Source organism: Muntiacus reevesi, chromosome X (assembly GCF_963930625.1).
Source record: "Muntiacus reevesi chromosome X, mMunRee1.1, whole genome shotgun sequence".
NCBI lineage: Eukaryota > Metazoa > Chordata > Mammalia > Artiodactyla > Cervidae > Muntiacus > Muntiacus reevesi.
In genome coordinates, this window is record NC_089271.1 from 53,255,086 (window position 1) to 53,277,363 (window position 22,278).

General features: G+C 37.7%; 1 protein-coding gene across 1 annotated transcript in view; it reads right to left on the minus strand.

The window, feature by feature from the left end:
• DGKK (diacylglycerol kinase kappa) overlaps positions 1-22,278 on the minus strand; it is a 173,016-nt gene that overhangs the window by 41,445 nt on the left and 109,293 nt on the right. Inside the window, exons 9-12 of the mRNA XM_065915452.1 lie at positions 18,739-18,922; positions 17,908-18,016; positions 16,996-17,135; positions 16,005-16,086 (exon numbers count right to left, since the gene is read on the minus strand). Of these exons, the coding sequence (XP_065771524.1) occupies positions 16,005-16,086; positions 16,996-17,135; positions 17,908-18,016; positions 18,739-18,922 (515 nt within the window). The remainder of the gene's footprint in view (positions 1-16,004; positions 16,087-16,995; positions 17,136-17,907; positions 18,017-18,738; positions 18,923-22,278) is intronic.

Below are 22,278 nucleotides of genomic sequence, written 5' to 3' on the forward strand. Positions count from 1 at the left end.
AAACCAAAATAAATGAGCAATACTAAACCTACTCTAAAAGAAATGTCCTACTCCAAATGAAAAAGAAGTAAGAATCTATAGGAAAGGGAAATTCCAAAATAGGAAAGGATTTAAGATAACCTAAATAAGCAAGCACATAGATTAAAGGGCTTCCTTGGTGGCTCAGTGGTAAAGAATCTGCCTGCCAACTCAGGAGGCATGGGTTTGATCCCTGGGTCAGGAAGATCCCATGAAGAAGGAAAAATTGTAAAATCAACTATAAAGACAATAAACAGTGAAGGAAAAAGTGTAAAGATGTAAAATATGATTTTAAAAAATACAAAACGTTGGGGAAGGGAATAAAAATGTAGATCTTTTAGAATGTGTTTAAACTTAAATGACTATCAGTTAAAATCACATAGATATAATTATGGGTCAACATATTTGAATCCCATAGTAACTCACTGCAAAAGACATACAAAAACCAAAAAGAAAGGAACCTAAGCATACTACTAAAGAAAATCATTAAACCACAGTGGGAGAAACAGAAGAAATAAACAGAGAACTATGAAAATAATTGGAAAACAAGTAATAGAATGACAATAAGTACATGTGCTGTGCTGTACTAAGGTGCTTCAGTCATGCTGAACTCTTTGTGACCCCGTGGACTGTAGCTTGCCAGGCTCCTCTGTTCATGGGATTTTCCAGGCAAGAATACTGGAATGGGTTGCCACGTCCTCCTCCAGGGGATCTTCCCAACACAGGGATTGAAACTGTGGCTCCTGCAGCTCTTGTGTTGCAGGCAGATTCTTTACAGCTTAGCTACCTGGGAAGCCCAGTAAGTACATACCAATCAATAATTACTTTAAATGACTTTAAATGCCAATAGACTAAATGTTCCAAAAGACAAAGGGTGGCTGATTGGATTAAAAAACAAGACCCTTTAATATGCTGCCTTAAGGGAAGCTTTTCAGGGCCAAAGACATATAGAATGAAAGTGAAGGAATGGAAAAAGATACTTCATGAAATCGTTAATGACAAGAAAGTGAGGGTAGCAATATTCATACAGATCAAAAAGACTTTAAAATGAAGGCTATAACAAATGACAAGTGCATTATATAATCATAAAGGGATCAATATATAAAGAAGATATTGCTCTTGTTAACATATATGTATCTAACACAGGAGCCCCTAAATATATAAAGCAAATACTAGCAGACATAAAGGGAGAATTTGACAATGATACAATATTAGTAGAGGACTTTGACACTCCCCTGATATCTATAGACACATCATCTAGACAGATAATAAGACAACAGTGAACTTAAATGACACAATAGACTAGTTGGACTTAATAGATGTCTTACAAGACATTCCATCCCCAAATAGCAGAATACACATTCTTCTCAAGTGCTTATGGAATGTTCTCCAGGATAGATCACATGCTGGGCCACAGAACGAGTCTCAACAAATTTAAGATAGAAATTATATCAAGTATTTTTTATGACCAAAACAGCATGAAACTAGAAATCAACTACAAAAAGAAAAATGGGAAAATAACAAACACATGGAGGCTACACAACACACTACTAAGAAACCATTGGGACAGGATGAAATCAAAGAGGAAATCAGAAAGTCCCTCAAGACAAATGCAAACAGAAACACGATTTTCCAAAATCTATTAGATGCAACAAAAGCAGTTCTAAGAGAGAAGTTAGTGCCAATACAGGTCTTTCTCAAGAAACAAGAAAAATCTTTCATAAAACATCTTATCACCTAAAAGCATTAGAAAAAAAACAAACAAAACTCAAAGTCAGTAGAAGGAAGAAAAAGATAAAGATCAGAGAGGAAATAAATAAAATAGAGACACATGTACACCTGTGGCTGTTTCATGTCAATGTATGGCAAAAACCACCACAATATTGTAATTAGACTCAAATTAAAATAAATAAATTAATTAAAAAATAAAAAACAATAGAAAAGATCAATGAAACCAAGAACTGGTTCTTTGAAATGATAAAATTGATAAACTTTTCACCAGGGTCACCAAGAAGAAAAGAGTGAGGACCCAAATAAAATAATGAAAGAGGAGACAAAAGAGCTAATACCACAAAAATTTAAAAAATCATAAGAGAATACTATGTTATATGCCAACAAAATGGACAGCCTAGAAGACATGAACAAATTTTAAAAAAATACAGCCTGGTAAGACTGATTCAAGAAGAAACAATTTTAACAGAATAATCAATACAAGTAAAACTGAATTTATAATAAAAATTTCCAGCTAACAACAGTCTAGGATCAGATGACTTCAGAAAAGAATTCTAACAAAAATATTTGTTACTGTTCAGTTGCTCAGTCATGTCTGACTCTTTGCAACCCCATGGACTGGGAAACCTGGGCTGTAGCACGCCAGGCTTCCTAGTCCATCATCTCCCAGAGCTTGCTCAAACTCATGTCCATTGAGTCAGTGATGCCATTCAACCATCTCACCCTCTGTTGTCCCCTTTTCCTCCTGCCTTTTATCTTTCCCAGCATCAGGGTCTTTTTCAATGAGTTGGCTCTTTGCATCAGATGACTAAAGTATAGGAGCTTCAGCATCAGTCCTTCCAATAAATATACAGGGTTGATTTTCTTTAGGATTGACTGGTTTGATCTCCTTGCAGTCCAAGGGACTCTCAAGAGTCTTCTCCAACACTGCAATTCAAAAGCATCAATTCTTTGGCATGCAGCCTTCTTTATGGTCCAACTCTCATGTCCATACATGACTGCTGGAAAAACCATAGCTTTGACTAGACAGACCTTTTTCAACAGAGTGATGTCTCTGCTTTTTACAAAGATATAGACAAGAGTTAATAACTATCCCTGTCAAATTGTTGTAAAATTTGAAGAGAAAGGTATATTCCCAAATTTATTCTACAAGGCCACCCTTATCCTGATACCAAAATATGAAAAAAAATCTACAAAAAAGAGAAAATTATAGGCTAATATATACATATACATATATATATATATATTTAAAGCTTTTTATTTTGTGTTGGGGTATAACTGATTAACAAACAATGTTGTGATAGTTTCAGGTGAACAGCAAAGGATCTCAGCCATGAGTGTACATGTATCCATTCTCCAACCTCTGCCACATAAGATTGAGCAGAGTTCCACTAGGTCCTTGTTGGTTATCCATTTTAAATATACCAGTGTGGACATGTCCATCCCAAACTCCCTAACTATCCCTTCCCCTCATCGTTCCTCCTGGCAACCATAAATTCACTCTCTAAGGCTGTGAGTCTGTTTCTGTTTTGTAAGTAAGTTCATTTGTATCATTTCTTTTTAGATTCCATATATAAGGGATGTCATATGATATTTCCCCTTCTCTGTCTGACTTACTTCACTCAGTTTGACACTGTCTAGGTCCACTCATGTTGCTAAAAATGGCATTATTTTATTCTTTTCAATGGCTGAGTAATATTCTGAAATTGCATATATGTACCACATCTTCTTTATCCATTCCTCTGTCGACTGACATTTCGGTTGCTTCTATGTCTTGGCTATTGTAAACAGTGCTGCAATGCACATTGGGGTGCATGTATCCTTTTGGATCATGTTTTTCTCTGGATAAATGCCCAGGAGTGTGATTGCAGGGTCTTATGGTACCTCTATTTTTAGTTTTTTGAGGATGCTCCATACTGTTCTCCATAGTGTATAGGCCATTATCTTTGATGAATATAGATGCAAAAATCCTCAACAAAATATTAGGAGACTGAATCCAACAATATATAAAAAGGATCATACACCATGATCAAGTTGGATTTATTCCAGGATCAAGAGGGTGGACTAACATTTGCAAATCAATAAATGTGATGTACAACAGTAGTCTCCAAACCTTTTGGCACCAGTGATCAGTTTCACAGAAGACAATTTTTCCACTGACCTGCAGGTAGTGCAGAGGGGTGGAGGATGGTCCAGGTAGTAATGGGAGCAATGGGAATCAATGGGATGCAGCAGATGAAGCTTTGCTTGCTCACCTGCCACTCACCTCCTGCTCTGCAGCCTGGTTCCTAACAGGCCATGGACCAGTAGCGGTCCATGACTCAGGGACTGGGGACCCTTGATTCACAACATTAACAAAAGGAAGGATAAAAAATGTCACATGATCATCTCAATAGATGCAGAAAAAGCATTTGAAAAATTTCAACATCCATTCATCACTTCATGGCAAATAGATGGGGAAACAGTGGAAACAGTGGCTGACTTTATTTTTCTGGATTCCAAAATCACTGAAGATGGTGATTGCCGCCATGAAATTAAAAGACACTTACTCCTTGGAAGGAAAGTCATGACCAACCTAGGCAGCATATTAAAAAGCAGAGACATTACTTTGCCAACAAAGGTCCGTCTAGTCAAGGCTGTGGTTTTTCTAGTGGTCATGTATGGATGTAAGAGTTGGACTATAAAGAAAGCTGAGTGCTGAAAAATCAATGCTTTTGAACTGTGGTGTTGGAGAAGATTCTTGAGAGTCCCTTGGACTGCAAGGAGATCCAACCAGTCCATCCCAAAGGAGATCAGTCCTGGGTGTTCAGTGGAAGGACTGATGTTGAAGCTGAAACTCCAATACTTTGGTCACCTGATGCGTAGAACTGACTCATTGGAAAAGACCCTGATGCTGGGAAAGATTGAGGGTAGGAGGAGAAGGGAACGACAGAGGATGAGATGGTTGGATGGCATAACTGACTTGATGGACACAGGTTTGGGTGGACTCTGGGAGTTGGTGCTGGACAGGGAGGCCTGGCATGCTGCGGTTCATGGGGTCGCAAAGAGTCAGACACAATTGAGCGACTGAACTGAACTGACATTCATGATAAAATTCTCATATCATATGTATAGAGGAAACATCTCAACAAAATTAAGGCCATATGATAAACCCATAGCCAACATCATACTCAGTGATGAAAAGCTGAAAAACTTCTCATTATATTCTGGAACAAGACAAGGATGCCCACTCTTACTACTTCTGTTTAACATAGTAATTGAAATTCTAGTCACAGTCATCAGAGAAGTAAAAGAAATAAAAAGCATCCAAATTAGAAAGGAAGAGGTAAAAGTGTCACTATTTGCAGATGACACTTTATTTATATAGGGAATTCTAAAGTCTCTGCCCCCACATATTAGGACTAATAAATGAATTCAATAAGGTTGAAGGATACAAGATTACTATATAAAAATATATTGCATTTCTATATACTAACAAGGAAATTTTAGAAACAAAAAGTAAAACATCATCCTGCTTGAAATCACAACCAAAAGAATAAAAAAGAAAGTGGGAGGGGGGATTGGGATGGGAAATACATGTAACTCTATGACTGAGTCATATCAATGTATGACAAAACCCACTGAAAAAATAAAAAATAAAAAAAAATTTTAAAAAAGATACTTGAATCTTAACAAGAATTGAAGTTATAAAATTAAAACAAAACAAAACAAAAAAAACTTAACCAAGGAGGTGAAAGGCCTATAATCTAAAAACTGAAAAAACATTGATTAAGGGAATTGAAGATGATTTAAAGAAATGGAAAGATACCTTATGCCCTTGGATTAGAAGAATAAATATTTTTTAAGATGGCCATACTACCCAAAGCAATCTGCAGATTTAATGGCAAAGAATCTGCCTGCAATGCAGGGGATCCGGGATCAATTCCTGGGTTTGGAAGATTCCCTGGAGAAGGGCATGAAAACCCACTCCAGTATTCTTGCCTGGAGAATCCCATGGACAGGGGAGCCTGGTGGGCTACAGCCCATAGGGTTGCAATGAGTCAGACACGACTGAGCAACTCCACATTATCTACATCTATCATTTTTCACAGAACAAGAACAAATAAAAATCCATATGGAACTACAAAAGACCCCAAATTTCCGTAGCCATCTTGAGAAAAAGGACAAAGTTGGAGCTATAACCCCCCAGACTTCAGAATATACTACATAGCTACAGTACAGCATGGTACTAGCACAAAATCAGATACATAGATCAGAGGAACAGAATAGAGAACCAGAAATGAACCCACACATCGATTGTCTATTAATTTATGAGAAAGGAGGCAAGAACATACAATGGAGAAAAGACAGTCTCTTTAGCAAGTGGTATTGGAAAAACTGGACAACCACATGTAAAACAGTGAGATTAGAACATTCCTTCAGACCATATACACAAATCAACTCGAAGTGGTTCAAAGACCTGAATGTAAGACATGACACCATAAAAGTCCTAGAAGAGAACATAGGCAGAACACTCTGACAAAACTGTAACAATATTTTGGTCAATCTCCTAAGTCAAAGGAAATAAATGCAAGAATAAAGTAATGGGACCTATTTAAATTTAAAAGCTTTTGCACAGCAAAGAAATTATCAATAAAATGAATATACAACCTATGAAAGGGGAGAAAGTATTTCCAAGTGATGTGGCTGACAAGTGGTTAATATCTAAAATACACAAACAGCTCATACAACTCAATACCACAAAAAGAAACAACCCAATCAACAAATGGGCAGAGGACTTCAATAGATATTTTCCCAAAGAAGACTATATGGCTAACAGGCATATGAAAAGATGATCAACATCAGTAATTATTAGAGAAATGCAAAACAACAATGAGATATCACCTCACACCTGTCAGAATGGCTATCATCAAAAAGTCTACAAATAACAAATGTTGGATAGGATGTGGAGAAATGGAAACCTTCATACACTACTGGTAGGGTTTTACACTGTTTCCAGTCCCTATGGGAAACTGTATGGAGCTTCTTCAAAAAACTAAAAATAGAACTATGATATGATCCGGCAATTTCAGTGCTAAGTGTGTATTTGCAGAAAATGAAAACACTAATTTGAAAAGATGCATGGACCTCACTGTTCATAGCAGCACTACTTACAATAGCCAAGATATGGAAGCAACTTGAGTGCCCATCAACAGATGAATGGATATAGATGTGGTTTATACATACAATACTACTGGAATACTACTCAGCTCCCCCCAAAAATGGAATCCTGCCGTTTATAACAATGTGAATAGACCTTGGGGGTATTATGCTTAATGAAATATGTCAGTGAGAAAAAAAAGAATACTCTATTTTATCACTTATACATAGGATATGAAAAGCAAAACCAATGTATGCTTAAAGAATAAAAACAGACTCACAGGTGTAGAGAACAAACTAGTGGTTACAAGTGTAGAGGAAACAGGGAGGGGTGAGATAGGGGTGTCAGATTTAGAAATACAAAATAAATATATATTTATACAATATAAGTAAGTTATATATAGAATAAATAAATAACTTGGATATATTGTACAGCAAACAAACCAAAGAAACCTTTTTCAATTTTTTGCTAGTGATCACACATACACATGTGCTTTCTCCTGAAACAAGGCAGAAGAAACAGATTGAAACTGAATAGGACTCTGGCCAGTTTCCCACAACCTCTGGCCCATTGCCAGCCTGAGCCAATAACCCATTTTATCCCATTTGCTTCACAACAGTAGTTCTACACTAGAGTGAGAATGGCTGAGGGGAGTGCTCAGATGTGAGGGACTATGCCAGCCCAGATCATGAATGGCATCTGAATGAGGCAGGGGCCTCAAACTGGAGTTTACGGAGGCACTACCTCAGAAGTATTCAAGGATTCTAAGTGAAACTAGGGGCACCACAGTCTGTGCCCAGGCCCATGGCAAGTGCCCTCTCCAGCCCCTCTTGCTCCAGCTCTATTCCCCTCTGGGGAAATGTGCTGGTACTGGGAGGGAAAGAATACACTTAGATGGAATAGAGCTATCTTAGACTTGACCCTCAGGGCTTCTGCTCCAGCAATTTGGGACCTGCCCCCACTCTAAGAGGGTAATGTTGGCACTGAAGGAAGGCGAAGCCCTGCCTCACACCTGACTCTGGCTCTTGCTGGTCTATCTCCAGCATTACCTCCTAACAAGATGATAGCGCTAGCACACTCCGGGGAAAGACATGACTTGTGCTCAAGTCAGATGTAGCTCTCCCACTAAAGTCCTTGGGCACAGGCAGAGTGTGTGGGGATACCCATAGACAAGGACACTCCTTCAAGGCTGGAAAAAGGTAATTGTTTCATCTAATTTCATAGAATACATACAGCAAAAATGAGAAGACAGAGGGATTTGTTTCATTGAAAAAACAGGAGAAAATCCCTGAAAAAGCAACTAGTGAAACAGAAATAAATTATTTGCTAGATAAAGAATTCAAAGCATTAGTAATAGATAGGCTAGCTGAATTAGGGAAAAGAATAGATGCACACTGAGAATTTTAACACAGAAATAAGAATTTTTTAAAGATGAAATGAAAAACATGCTAGAAGGAATTAACAGGAGCCTAGGTGATACAGAAGAATGCATAAATTATCTGGAAGACAGAATAACAGAAAGGACACAGAACAGCAGAAAGAAAAATTTAAAAAATGATAACAGTTTAGTGATATTTAGGACAATATTAAAGCATACCAACATCTGCACTATAGGGGTCTCAGAACCAGAGTGAGAGGAGGGGGGTGTTGAAAATGTATTCGATGAAGTTATGGCTGAAAACTTCTTAAACGTGAAGAAGGAAACCAATATACATGTACATGAAGCTTAGAGAGTTCTAAACAAGATGAATTCCAACAAACCTACACCAAAAAGTAATTAAAACAGCAAAAGTTTAAGATAAAGAATTCTAAAGGCAGTAAGAGAAATCAAAAGAATCATAAGAATCTTATGAAGAACCTTCATAAGGCTATCAGCTGATTTCTCTGCAGAAAACTTGCAGGGAAGAAGGGAGGGCATGCTGTATATAAAGTGCTAAAAGGGAAAAACCTGCAACCTAGGATACTCTACCCAGCAAGACTGCCATTTAGAATTGGAGGAGAGATAAAAGAACTTCCCAGACAAGCAAAAACTAAAAACACTGAGCAATAAAATCCTATCCTAAAAGAAATGTTAAAGGGTCTTCTCTAATTGAAAAGGCTACATTTACATTTGCTGTTGTTTAGTCACTAAGTCATGTCCAACTCTTTGTGACTCATGGACTGTAACCTGCTAGGCTCCTCTGTCCAGGCAAGAATACTGGAATTGGTTGCCATTTCCTTCTCCAGTGGATTTTCTGGACACAGGTCTCAAACCCATATCTCCGCATTGGAGGCAGATTCTTTACCATTGAGCCACCAGGGTAGACTTAACATTTACATTAGTAAAGGCAAATATATAGTAAAGGCTGAGAACCAACCACCTAAATAAGCTAGTACAAAGATTGAAAAAAAATGTAAAATCAATTATAACTACAATAAACTGAAGGGATAAACATGGAGATATAAAATATGATATCAAAAATAAAATGTGGGGGAGGGGAGTAAAAAAGTATATATTTTAGAATGTGTTTGAACTTAAAGGACTGTTTTTAAAAAGTAGGTCAACATATAGAAACCCATTGGTAACCACAAATTAAAAACCTACAACTGAAATATAAAACTACAGTGAAAGAATATAAGTATACCAATAAGGAAAACCATCAAACAACAAGGGAAGAAACTAAAAGAAGAAGAATGGATAAATACAAACACAAGTAGAATATAATTAACAAGTTGGCAATAAACACATACCTATCACTAATTACTTTAAAGGTCAATGGACTAAATATTCCAATTGAAAAACTTAGGGTGGCTGATTGGATCAAAATAAGACCCATATATATGCTGCTTACAAGAGATTCGCTTCAGAGTTAAAGACACACATGGACTGAAAACCAGAGGATGGAAAAGGATATTTCATGTAAATGAAAACACTAAGAAAATGGGAATAGGAATATTCATATAGGAAAAAACAGTTTTTAACAAAAGATGAAGGGTGTTATATAATGACAAAGTGACAAAAACAATCAGGATACAATACTCCTTAACATATACACACCTAATATAGGAACACCTAACTATATAAAGCAAATATTAATAAACATGAAGGAAAAAATTCACAATAATACAAATATGGTAGGGGACTTCAATACCTCACTTATGTCAGTAAACATATCATCCAGAGAGAAAATGAAGAAGGAAATGATGTCTTAAGTGACCTATTATACCAATTGGACTTAATATCAGTAGATATCTACAGGACATTCCATCCCAAAACAGCAGAATACACATTATATTCAAGTGCACATGGAATGTCCTCCAGGACAGATCACATGATAGGCCACCAAACAAGCCTCAACAAATTTGAGAGGATAGAAATTATATCAAGCATTTTTTCTAACCATGACAATACGAAGATAGAAACCAATTACAGGAAGAGAGATGGAAAAACACAAACATGTGAAGACTAAATAACATGCTACTAAAACAAAATTCATGGGACAATGATGAAGTCAAAGAGAAAATCAGAAAATATCTTGATACAAATGAAAATGGAGACAGAACTTTCCAAAATCTGTGGGAAATAGCAAAGAAATTCTAAGTGGGAAATTTACAGGGATACAGGCCCACCTCAAGCAACAAGAAAAATCTCAAGTAAACAACTTATACTACCACCTAAAAGAGAAAAACAGTAAATGAAGTCTAAAGTCATCAGAAGGCAGGAAATAAAGTTCAAGAGAAAATAAATAAAATACAGGCCCCCATAAGAAAATAATAGAAAAGATCAATGAAACCAAGTGTTGGTTCTTTGAAAAGATAAAATTGATAAACCTTCAGCGAGGCTCATCAAGAAGAAAAGAGAAAGGACCCAAATAAGAAATGAAACAGGAGACATAACAACCAATACCACAGAGATTCAAAAAGAATACTACGAACAGTTATATGCCAATAAATTGAACAACCTAGAAGGAATGAGAACATTTCTAGAAATATACAATCTTTCAAGACTGAATAAGGAAGAAATAGACAATCTGAACAGACTGATCACTAGTAGTGAATTTGAATTTGTAATAAAATAACCTCCCAACAAACCAAAGTCCATGATTGTATGACTTCACAGGAGACTCTACCAAACATACAGAGAAGAGCTAATACCTAGTCTTCTCAAACTATTCCAAAAAATTAAAGAAAAAGGAACACTTACATATTCGTTGTACAAGGCCACTTTTACCCTGATACCAAAACCAGACAAAGACATCACACACACAAAATTTCACACCAATATCTTTGATAACTATAGATGTAAAAATCCTCAGCAAAATATTGGCAAACCAAATCCAATAACATATAAACATAATCATACACCATAATTAAGTTGGATTTATTCCAGGGATGAAAAGATGGTTCAATATTTGCAAATTAATCAATGTGATATATCACATTAACAAAAGGAAGGAAAAAAATCACATGATCATCTCAATAGATGCAGAAAAAGCATTTGACAAAATTCAAAATCCATTCATGATAGAACTCTCACCCCAGTGGGTATAGAGGGAATATATCTCAACATAATTAAGGCCATTATGACAAATCCACAGGCAACATCATACTCAGTGGTGAAAAGCTGAAAGCCTTTCTTCTAAAATCAAGAATGAGACATGGATACTCATTCTTGCTACTCCTATTTAACATATTATTGGAAGTCCTAGCCATAGCAGTCAGAAAATAAAAAGAAATAAAAGGCATCCAAATTAGAAGGGAAGTAGTAAAACTGTCACAAATTGCAGGTGACATGAAACTATATATAGAAAACTCTAAAATTTCCACAAAACACTATTAGAACTAAAAAAGAATTTAGTAAAGTTGCAGGATACAAGATAAATGTACAGAAATCTATTGCTTTCCTCTACACAAATGATGAGCTATCAGAAAAAGAAAGCAAGAAAATAATCCTGTTTAAAATTGCATTGAAGAAGAATAAAATAACTAGAAAATTACCTAACCAAGGAGGTGAAAGACCTATACTCTGAAAACTATAAAACCTTGATGAAAGAAACTGAAGATGATACAATGAAATGGGAAGATATCTGTTGTTCATGGGTTGAAAAAGTTAATATGGTTTAAAATGTCCATAGTATTTGAAGCAATCTATAGATTTAATGCAATCTCTATCAAATATCAAGGATATTTTTCACAGAACTAGAATAATCCTAAATTTTATATGGAACCACAAAAGAACCAAAATTGCCAAAGCCATCTTGAGAAAAAAGAACAAAAAGGGAAGTATCATGCTACTTGACTTCAAACTATATTACAAAGCTACAATAATCAAACAGCATGGCACTGGCACAAAAACAGACATAAAGATAAACGGAACAGAAGAGAGAGCTCAGAAATAAACCCTTAGATTTATGATCAATTAATCTATAAGAAACGAATCAAGAATATACAATGAAGAAAAGACTATCTCTTTAATAAATGGTGGGGATCACTGGTCAGTTACATGCAAAAGAATAAAATTAGGACATTTTCTTATACCATATACAAAAAATAAACTCAAAACTGGTTAAAGATCTATAAACCTAGAAGATAACATAAGCAGCATGCTACTTTACATAAATTGTAGCAATATGTTTTTGGATATGCCTAAGACAAAAGAAACAAAAACAAAATTAGCAAGTGGGACCTAATTAAACTTGAAGGGTTTGGCACAGCAAAGAAAACCATTGACAAAATGAAACAACATCCTACTGAATGAAAGAAAATATTCATATATGATATGACAGTATTAGGGGTTTATAGCCAAAATACATAAACAACTCATACAACTCAAAATAAAAAAAAAACCTGCAAACAGGCAAGTCTCCCAGAATAATAGAAATAAAAGCAAAAATAAACAAATGGGACCTACTTAAGCTCAGAAGCTTTTACACAGCAAAGGAAACAATAAACAAAATGAAAAGACAACCCACAGATTGGGAGAAAATATTTGCAAATGATGTAACTGATAAAGGATTAGTCTCCAAAATTTATGAACAACTTATGACACTTAACAACATCAAAACAAACAACCCAATCAGAAAAAGGGAAGAATAGATGTTTCTCCAAAGAAGACATACAGATGCAGAAGAGGCACATGAAAAGATATTCAACATCATTAATTACTGGGGAAATGCAAATCAAAACTACAATGAGATAACATCTCACACCAGCCAGAATTACTATCATCAAAAAATCGACAAACGATAAATGCTGGAGAGGGTGTGGAGAGAAGGGAACCCTCCTACACTGTTGGTGGGAATGTAAATTGGTACAGCTACTATGGAGAACAGAATGGAGGTTCCTTAAAAAACAACAAACTTAAAATAGAGCTACCATAAGACCCTGCAATCACACTCCTGGGCATTTATCCAGAGAAAAACATGATCCAAAAGGATACATGCACCCCAATGTGCATTGAAGCACTGTTTACAATAGCCAAGACATAGAAGCAACTTGGATGTCAATTGACAGAGGAATGGGTAAAGAAGATGTGATACATATATACAATTTTGGAATATTACCCAGCCATTAAAAAGAAAAAAAATATTGTCATTTGCAGCAACACAGATGGACCTAGACAGTGTCATACTGAGTGAAGTAAGTCAGACAAGAGAAGGAGAAATATCATGACATCCCTTATATATGGAATCTAAAAAGAAATGATACAAATGAACTTACTTACAAAACAGAAACAGACTCAGAGACTTAGAGAGTGAATTCATGGTTGCCAGAAGGAAGGGTGGGGGGAAGAGACAGTGAGTTTGGGATGGACATGTGCACACTGGTATATTTAAAATGGATAACCAAAAAGGATCTACTGTATAGCACATGGAACTCTGCTCAATCTTATGTGGCAGAGTTTGGAGAAGAATGGATACATGTATATGTATGGCTGAGACCCTTTGCTGTTCCCCTGAAACTATCAAGCATTATTTGGACTACACGCAGTGCAAAATAAAAAATTTAAAGTAAAATGGGCAGAAGACCTGAATAGACATTTTTCCAAAGAAGATATACAAACCGCCAAAATGCTCAAGAAAAAGATGCTCAAAACTGCTAATCATTAGAGAAATGCAGATGAAAACCACAATGACATACCACCTCACACCTGTCAGAATGACTATAATAAAAAAGACAATACATAGTAAACATTTGTGAGGATGCTGAGAAAAGGGAACCTGATTATACCATCGGTAGGAAAATAAACTGGTACAGCCACTATGGAAAACAGTATGAAAATTCCTCAAAAAACTGAAAATAGAACTACCATATGATTTAGGAATTCCATTCCTAGGAATATATCTGAAGAAATGAAAACACTTATTTGAAAAGATACATGTATCTCAATATTCTTAGCAGCATTATTTACAATGACCAAAATATGGAAGCAACCTAAATATCCATCAACAGATGAATGGATAAAGAAGATTTGGGGTATGTGTGTGTGTGTACACACAAAATAGAATATAACAGTCATAGAAAGAATGAAATTCTGCTATTTTCAAAAACGTGGATGAACCTAGAGGGTATTATTCATAGTGAAATAAGTAAAAATAGAAACACAAATACTGTTACCACTTATATGTAGAATCTAAGATATAATACAAAAGGATTAATACTAGAAAACAGAAATAGACTCAGATAGATATAAACTACTATCTATAAAATAAGCAACAAAGTTATATTGCACAGCTAAATATAGCTATTATATTGTAATAACTTTAAACTTCGTGTGCATGTGTGCTAAGTTGCCTCAGTCATGTCTGACTCTTTCCAATCCTAGGGACTATAGCCTATCATACTCCTCTATCCATGAAATTCTCCAGGCAAGAATATTGGAGTGGGTTTCCATGCTCTCCTTCAGGGGGTCTCCCCTACCCAGGGATCGAACCCAGGTCTCCTGCATTGCAGGCAGATTCTTTACCATCTGAGCCACCAGGGAAGCCCTAAATCAACTACATGTTGAAAGTGTTAGTTACTCAGTTGTGTCTAACTCTGCGACCCTGTGGACTGTAGCCTGCCAGGATCTTCTGTCCATGTAATTCTTCAGGCAAGAATAGTGGAGTGGATTGTCATTCCCTTCTCCAGGGGATCTTCCTGACCCAGGGACTGAATGTAGGTCCCCTGCATCGCAGGCAGATTCTTTACTGTCTGAGCCACTAGGGGAGCCCTAAATCAACTAAAAAAAGGTTTAAACTTCCTGCCATGGTTTACCAGGTCCTTCCTGGCCTGACCCCTGATTACCTTTTCAACCTCATGTTTGGTTACTTTCCCTATATACCCACTCCCTGGTCCCTATGCCTTAACCATTATGAATGCATTTATGTTCTGTGAATATTCCATGCTCTCTTTCCTTTGTAACACATACTATTCCATCTGTCTGAAACAAGCCTCCTCTTTTCTTATTATCTGAATTAACTCCCTCTGGTCCTTGAATCGCTTCTGAAATGACCTTCTGAGTTTTCCCTGATTTCCCCCAGACTGGGCTAGGTACATGTGTGCTAAGTCGCTTCAGTCATGTCTGACTCTTTGCAACACTATGGACTGCAACCCACCAGGCTCTTCTGTCCATGGGATTCTCCAAGCAAGAATACTGGTGTGGGTTCCCATGTCCTCCTCCAGGGGATCTTCCTGACCCAGGGATCAAACCTGCATCTCTTACACCTACCTGCATTGGCAGGTGGGTTCTTTACCACTAGCACCACCTGGGAAGCCCCAGATTAGGTACACCTGCTGGGTATTTCCATTCCCTTGTATTTCCTTATATACAAACACTCATACTATTTTATTAAACTATTTTTCTACCACTGCACATAGACTTTGGGCTCCATGACAGCATGATTTCAGTGTCAATCTTTTTTGCCAATTCGTATCTCACACACTATAGTTAATCCATATTTTCTGATGGAATTATATCCCCAACACCTCACACAGTTTTGTTTGGTAAAGAACTACTGATTGAAATGTCCCAAATGCTCATTGATCTCATCGTCATCAAGCCCATGGATGATACAAATGGTTCTCTCTGGGTTTTACCTATTATTTCAATGCATAATAAAGATGTTGACTTGAATTACAACTAGGCAGTAGTTACCTCAAATCGGGGTACGTCCATTTCAACTTGCCCTCTTAGCAATGGAGTTTGTCTGGGAGTCTCACGGATCATCACACTCCATCTGAGATGAAGTTTAAAGACAAATATTTAGGGCTCTGTTTCATTAAAGGGTGGCATCAATGCTTCATATGTCATGAAAAAGGTCAAAATATTTATGTGGTGAGTCATGACGTGTTGTAGGGGATGCCCAAGTTATCTCAGGTCACTTGATCTCAAGGTATACATCAAGAGGGTCCTCTGCCTCATGACTTCTCAAGGCCAGTTTGATGGAAGGAATTCTACCACAGGGTTCTCAGAGAGCAGCACTTCCCACGCAGTGATAACTATCAAGATCACCTGAGGTGCTTTTTTAACATACACATACCAGGTCCCTACTGAAGACCTACTGAATAAGAATATTTGTGCTAGGGCCCAGCTTGGTACCTTGAAAAGGCTCCCAAGGATAGTCTTATTAGCAGCCATAAATCAAATAGAAACCTCATAGAAAATCTTTCTTCTCAGAAGATTAGAGGGCAATATTCTCTCTTTTCTAGGGCACAAATAATCCAGGTCAATTTTTTATGAATCCTCTTTTTTAATTTCTTTGAGAACTGGATGAAGCTATAGAACTATAGTGTTTTATACAATTTTAGAATAGAAAGATGGAAACTTTCCCAAGGAAAAACTATGCTTACACCGATAATTAGCTATGTGATTTTAAGGAGGTTCAAGAACTCTTGAAATTTACTGATGGGGGTTCCTGCTCTAGGATCTTTTAAGTTTGAAGAGGGGCTTCAGTGATGTTTAAAGGATACATGGTAGATCCTTTTTTCTTAATAAACAAGATACCCCAAATTTCCCTGCACTGGAACCAGAAAAGCAATGAGGCTCTGTGAAGGAGTTTAGAACATCCCTGATTGAGATAATGTAACTGAGAGTAACTGGTAAGGGACTGGAAGAGCCAAAATGACCTGATCTTTCAGCCACTCACCTGTCTAGAATCCTCACACCAGCTTGCTCTACTCTGTTGAGGATGTTCAGAGGTGACTTGTTTTTGTTCCAGAATGCACCCCAGCCGAGGACACGGGCCAGATCATTACCAGTTCCAAGAGGGATGACTGCCAGTTGACACTGCAAGAACAATACCAGGTACCCTTTTCAGACAATCCTACCAAGATCCACCCATAAAAGGACCCAGAAGGTGCTTTTTGGGAAAGAATATGGTCTCAAAGTCAGTGGCAATAAAGGACTTGTGATTTTAAGAAGTGTAATAATAGGAAGATGTTTGAAATTCAGTGAAATTTTCCCTAAGTGGTTGGGTCCCACTCTTGGCAATACAGAACTTTTTCGGTAAGTGGAAATGTTGCTGGAATATGCCAGTATTTGTAGTTATGCTTCTAAAAGAGAAACATAGCCACAAATTTTTATCTAGGCTGGTCCAAGGAGATGAGGTGCCTCAATGAGACAAAGTTACTGCAGTCAGAAGAGTAGGGGGCTACTTAGGGAGAGCAAGGTGAGGTAGAGGTAGAGGAACATTCTGCTACACTTGAGACTCAGCGAAGAAAATAAGTGGCCTCAGGAAGCATAGGGAATGGGTGTTGAATGCTGCCTGATGCCACTTCTTTTTTGCTTGCTCTCATCCCCTTCAAGTCTTCATCTTGGGGCTTGGGGAATAGAGCATTGCTCATTTTTTCTGCTAATTTCTTCTTTTCTCCTTCCTATTGATAGACCCCAAAATGGTATAGGTTTAGATTGGGAATCTACCAGTCAGGTTGACTGTGACACCAGTAGGAAACATACATTCTACAGACAAAGAGAGTAAAGACGGGGATGTCATGGGATAAGCAGCTCCATACTCCTAGTCTCTCTAGTGATGGTTAAACTAAATGAGCTAGGGACTCACCTGTTCATGTAATCCAAAGGCATCAATCAGAGATAAGACCCAGTTCACGCTGCCATCTCCACCACAAACCACCACACGAAAGCGAGCAAAGTTCTTGAACATGCAGAGCCTGGAAAGAAGAAGGGAAAGGGTGGTCATTTCATGAACTGACAAGTTTTAAAACTTTCCTACAATGTGCCAGGAGCTAAGGACTGCTCCTTCTGCAGTCTGCTATTAGGTTACCTGTCTCCTTTTCCTTAATCTCTATCTCTCTGTGTACTTAAGATCATAGGAAATGCTCCCACAGGCAATCCTGGAGAGCAGGCCTTGCCTTGACCCACATTTTTGTTGGCTCAACCTTGTTCTGTAAATTACTAGTGGCCTAGCCAAATCTACTTGCTGAGGCCTAGGAAGAATGTCTTGCATAGTTGCCAGTGGGTTCACAGAAACCAGGGCTGAACAGCCAGATGGTCTCTAAATAATACAGCCCTCTAGCAGAGATATACCTACTTGGCCCCAGGAAAAACAGTGAATGAGAGGAAAGGTGTATAGTAATATCAGTTTGCCTCCTCCTCTGAAGTCAGGAGACATAGCTTTGCCTTTCCCAACTGGAAAAGATGAAGCAAATCTGAGAGCAAGACATAGGCTTGAAAGGATTTCTGGAGAGGGCTAAAAGTCCTCTAGCCAGCCAATTCAAGATGTTCTGGAGCTGTGTTTGTGTTCTGTCTTGAGAAAATAGATCTTTCCTGCCCAGGTACAAGAACTAATTCCAGGAAGCCTATCCTACTCTAGAATGTGTAGAGAGGGGAATTATTTCTATATGCCCAACTACATCCCTTACCCTATGCTTACCCGGCTTCAGGTCCACCCTTCGATAGGTCAAACACTTGAGATGGGTTAAGGTACTGCTTGAATTTCCGGAGGAAGACGATCCCTTGATGATCGCCACTTTTGGAGTTGATGAAGATGAGAAGGGGGCATGAACAGGCTGAAGACCAATCAAGATTCCAAAAGTCTGGAGATACTACTAATTGGCCTAATAATGCACACAACAGAAAGAAAAGGAAAAGAAAAAAGAAAAGGGCCATTGAGATGACTTAACATCAAATTTTGCAGACTTTTAAAAACAGCTTTATTGAGGTATAACATATACAAAGAATTGCATATATTTAATGTGTACAATTTAATGAGCTTAGACATATGTAAACACCCATGATACCATCACCACCATCAAGATAACAGGCATCTAATACCTCCCACAGCTTCCTTGTGCCTCTGAGACTGAAGAACAGAAGGGAAGTCAGATGCAACCCAAAGGGGCTTTCATTAAAAAAAAAAAAAAAAAAAAAAAAAAACCAGCTGGTCTTTGCCCAGCTGTTGCCAGGTAACCAATATTTCCTAAGTAACTACTACATACCAATCATCATGCTAGACACTTCTAGGGTTCTAGGCCTTGCCCTCAAGCTGGGGAGACAGACATACACAAGAGTGTATTGTAACACAAAGAATAAAAAATTGGTACCACAACCAAAGATCAATAAAATGCCAAGAGGAAACTAAGGAAAGAGAAGACTGAGAGTTTAGGAGAAGGATCAGTACACCTAATGAGTACTAGCTCAGTGAGTGATAGCTCAGTAGCTACACTGAGAAGATATAAAGTCAGGAAAGATAGGTAGGAAAGGCTGCCTTTCAGCCAGGAACTAACAACAGAAGATATCAACGTGGGGTGCAACGGGGCGCTTTAATTGCTCCTCTAAGGCTCTGGTAGGGCAATCTAAGTTATCATATCAACTTTCAGGGGAAACAAGACTATAGGGAAATTGTCTGGACAAGACAGAAGCTTTTAATAATCCCCAATAGTAAAACTCCCCGTAGAGAAATGGAGTTATAGCAGTCTAAATTGCCAAAGCCTGCCAGCTCATGCTGAGTCGTAGAGTCTGTTGGCAGGGAGACAGGCAGTGAGCAATGGCCTCATAGGAGATGCTAGACAAATTGTGAGCCCCCAAACCTCTGAGCTCACGGCTTTGCAGGGATTCCCCAGCAAAAATAAGTGCAAAGAGGAAGAAGGATGTGGGTTGCTCCTGAATGGTGTGGGCCAGTGGGAGAGAGGCAGGTTGAAATGTCCCATTTGTTGTAGCCTGGATAAAAAGGAGCCTGAAGGAAGACTATGACTTAAGCAGATTTTGTGACTATTTTACCTGGAAAAGTCTAAAGCAAGCTTCCTCTATGGGCCAAGTTCTACTCACTGGCTAGTGGAACTTGAAGGCATCCTGAACAAGTTAGGCTGTCATGCACCAAATTTTCAGGGCTTGCCAGGGCTCATAACTACATGAGGAGTCTGATATGTCCCTTCAGTAGCAAAACCTGGAAGTAATTATCCTCCTTGAACACGTTATCCCTTTTTAACACTTGTTTTTTTTTTTTTTTTTTTTTTACAAAAAATATGTTAAAATAATGGTAGTTAAGACATTCATTCATTCAACATATATGTATTGAGGGCATTCTTTGTTCTTGTCCTTGTTATGTTCTGATATATAATGATAGACAAGATAGAAACAATCTTTGCTTTTGTGGAACTTATATTCTAATATAAGGATATAGATCATAACAAATAAATATAGAAAATAATGCGATATAAAGAAAAATAAAGCAGGAAAAGGAGATGGAGACTGAAGGGGATGTTATTTTAGACAAGATGGTCAGGAATGGTTCCTCTGGGGAGATGACGTTTGAGATTAGATTTGAATGAAGGGAGGTAGTAAGCAAAGCAGATATCTGGGGGGAGAGTTTTTTAGGGGTCAGGAGGAAGATTAAGAAGCTACCCAGAGAAGGGATATGGCCTGGGATGTCTAGGGGCAGTGAAGAGAAGAGCATGGCTACTGTGGAGTGAGGGAGAGAGGTGACAGGGACAAGATAAAATGACAATAAGTGTTAGATGAATCCTGTGAACAAGGTGACAAGATTACTACATGGATAGCAATGTGGGCTAGGATATAGCAATGTTAGGAAGATTCATAACCAAGTAAATAATCATGTCCACAAGGTTGCTTTTGAGTAGGCTAATGTTAATTGTAAGGGAATGTCCTACATTATTCAGCAATTTTAACTAATTAAAATAAAAATATAGAAGGCCAACTTGTCTAATTTGAAGTACCTACAGCTGGAGGGAGAACCACTGGATGACAGAATCAAGATTGACAAATGACCTTAACAAGCAGTTGGGTCAAAGTCAAATAGCTGAAAAGGGGATAAATATGAAGCTTGGCCTTTAGGCCCAAGGGCATAAATTGCAGCAGAACAGGACAATAGGAACTTGGCTTGGCAGCATCAAAGTGTGAAAAGGGCTTAGGGGATTTACTTGACTTTAAGCTCCAGATGAGTCAACAGTCTGAAAGAGCCTTTCAAAAAAGAGCTCATGCTTCTTTGAGCTACGTTAATATAATCACAGCACCCCAAACCAAGGAGCCAACAGTCACTCTCAAACTTGTTCAGTTCATACCACAAAAAGATGTTAAGGTTGGTTTCCTGTTCCCCTTCCTGTATTTTAAAATCCTCTTTTACAAATGTTAACTCCTCATTTAACCCTCATAAGGCATTCAAGTACAAATTTATTCCCTATTGGCAGAAAACAAATGGTACACAAGGCAAAGAGAGGTTAAGTAACTGGTCCAAAGTCACACAGTTAGTACATGATGGAGTGTGCTCCCAGGACTAGTAGTATCAGCATCATCTGGGAATGTGTTAGAAATGAAAATTCTTGTGCCCTACTCAGCTCTACTGAATCAAAAGCTGTGGCACAAGGACTGGGGCCTAGAAATCTGCGCTTTAACAAGCCTTCCAGATGATTCTGATGCATTCTCAGATTTGACAAATACTGCATATGAATTTTGCCCCCATGCGAATCAGGGATTCTGTCTTAGTCATATCCTATTCTCTACATTGTTCATCACTGAGCCTTACATACACTTGGTATTCAGTAAATGTATTAATTAATTCATGCAACAAATCCTGACTGTGCATATGCCATGTATCCAGGTTTAAGTGCTAGTGGTACAAGAGCTCCCAGTCTGGAGTAGGAGACATTCATGTGATGAACTATAATGTAGTGTGGTAAGTGCTCTGAGCTATGTGTTCTGGGTTCACAGCAAAGAAAGTGATTTATTTGTCAAGAGAAATGGGGAAACCTTTTTTGTCAAGAGAAATTACAGAAACCTTTAAACAGGAGATAAGAATTAACTTTGTTCTCACCCTCTAGGATGAGAGAAGAAATTTACCAAGTAGATTGGGTAGGAAAAAGGGGAAATTAGAAGACATTCTCAGAAATTAAGAGTTTGTTGACTGAATAAATAATGAATGAATAGATGAGTGCTACTAAACAATGGCACATGTTTC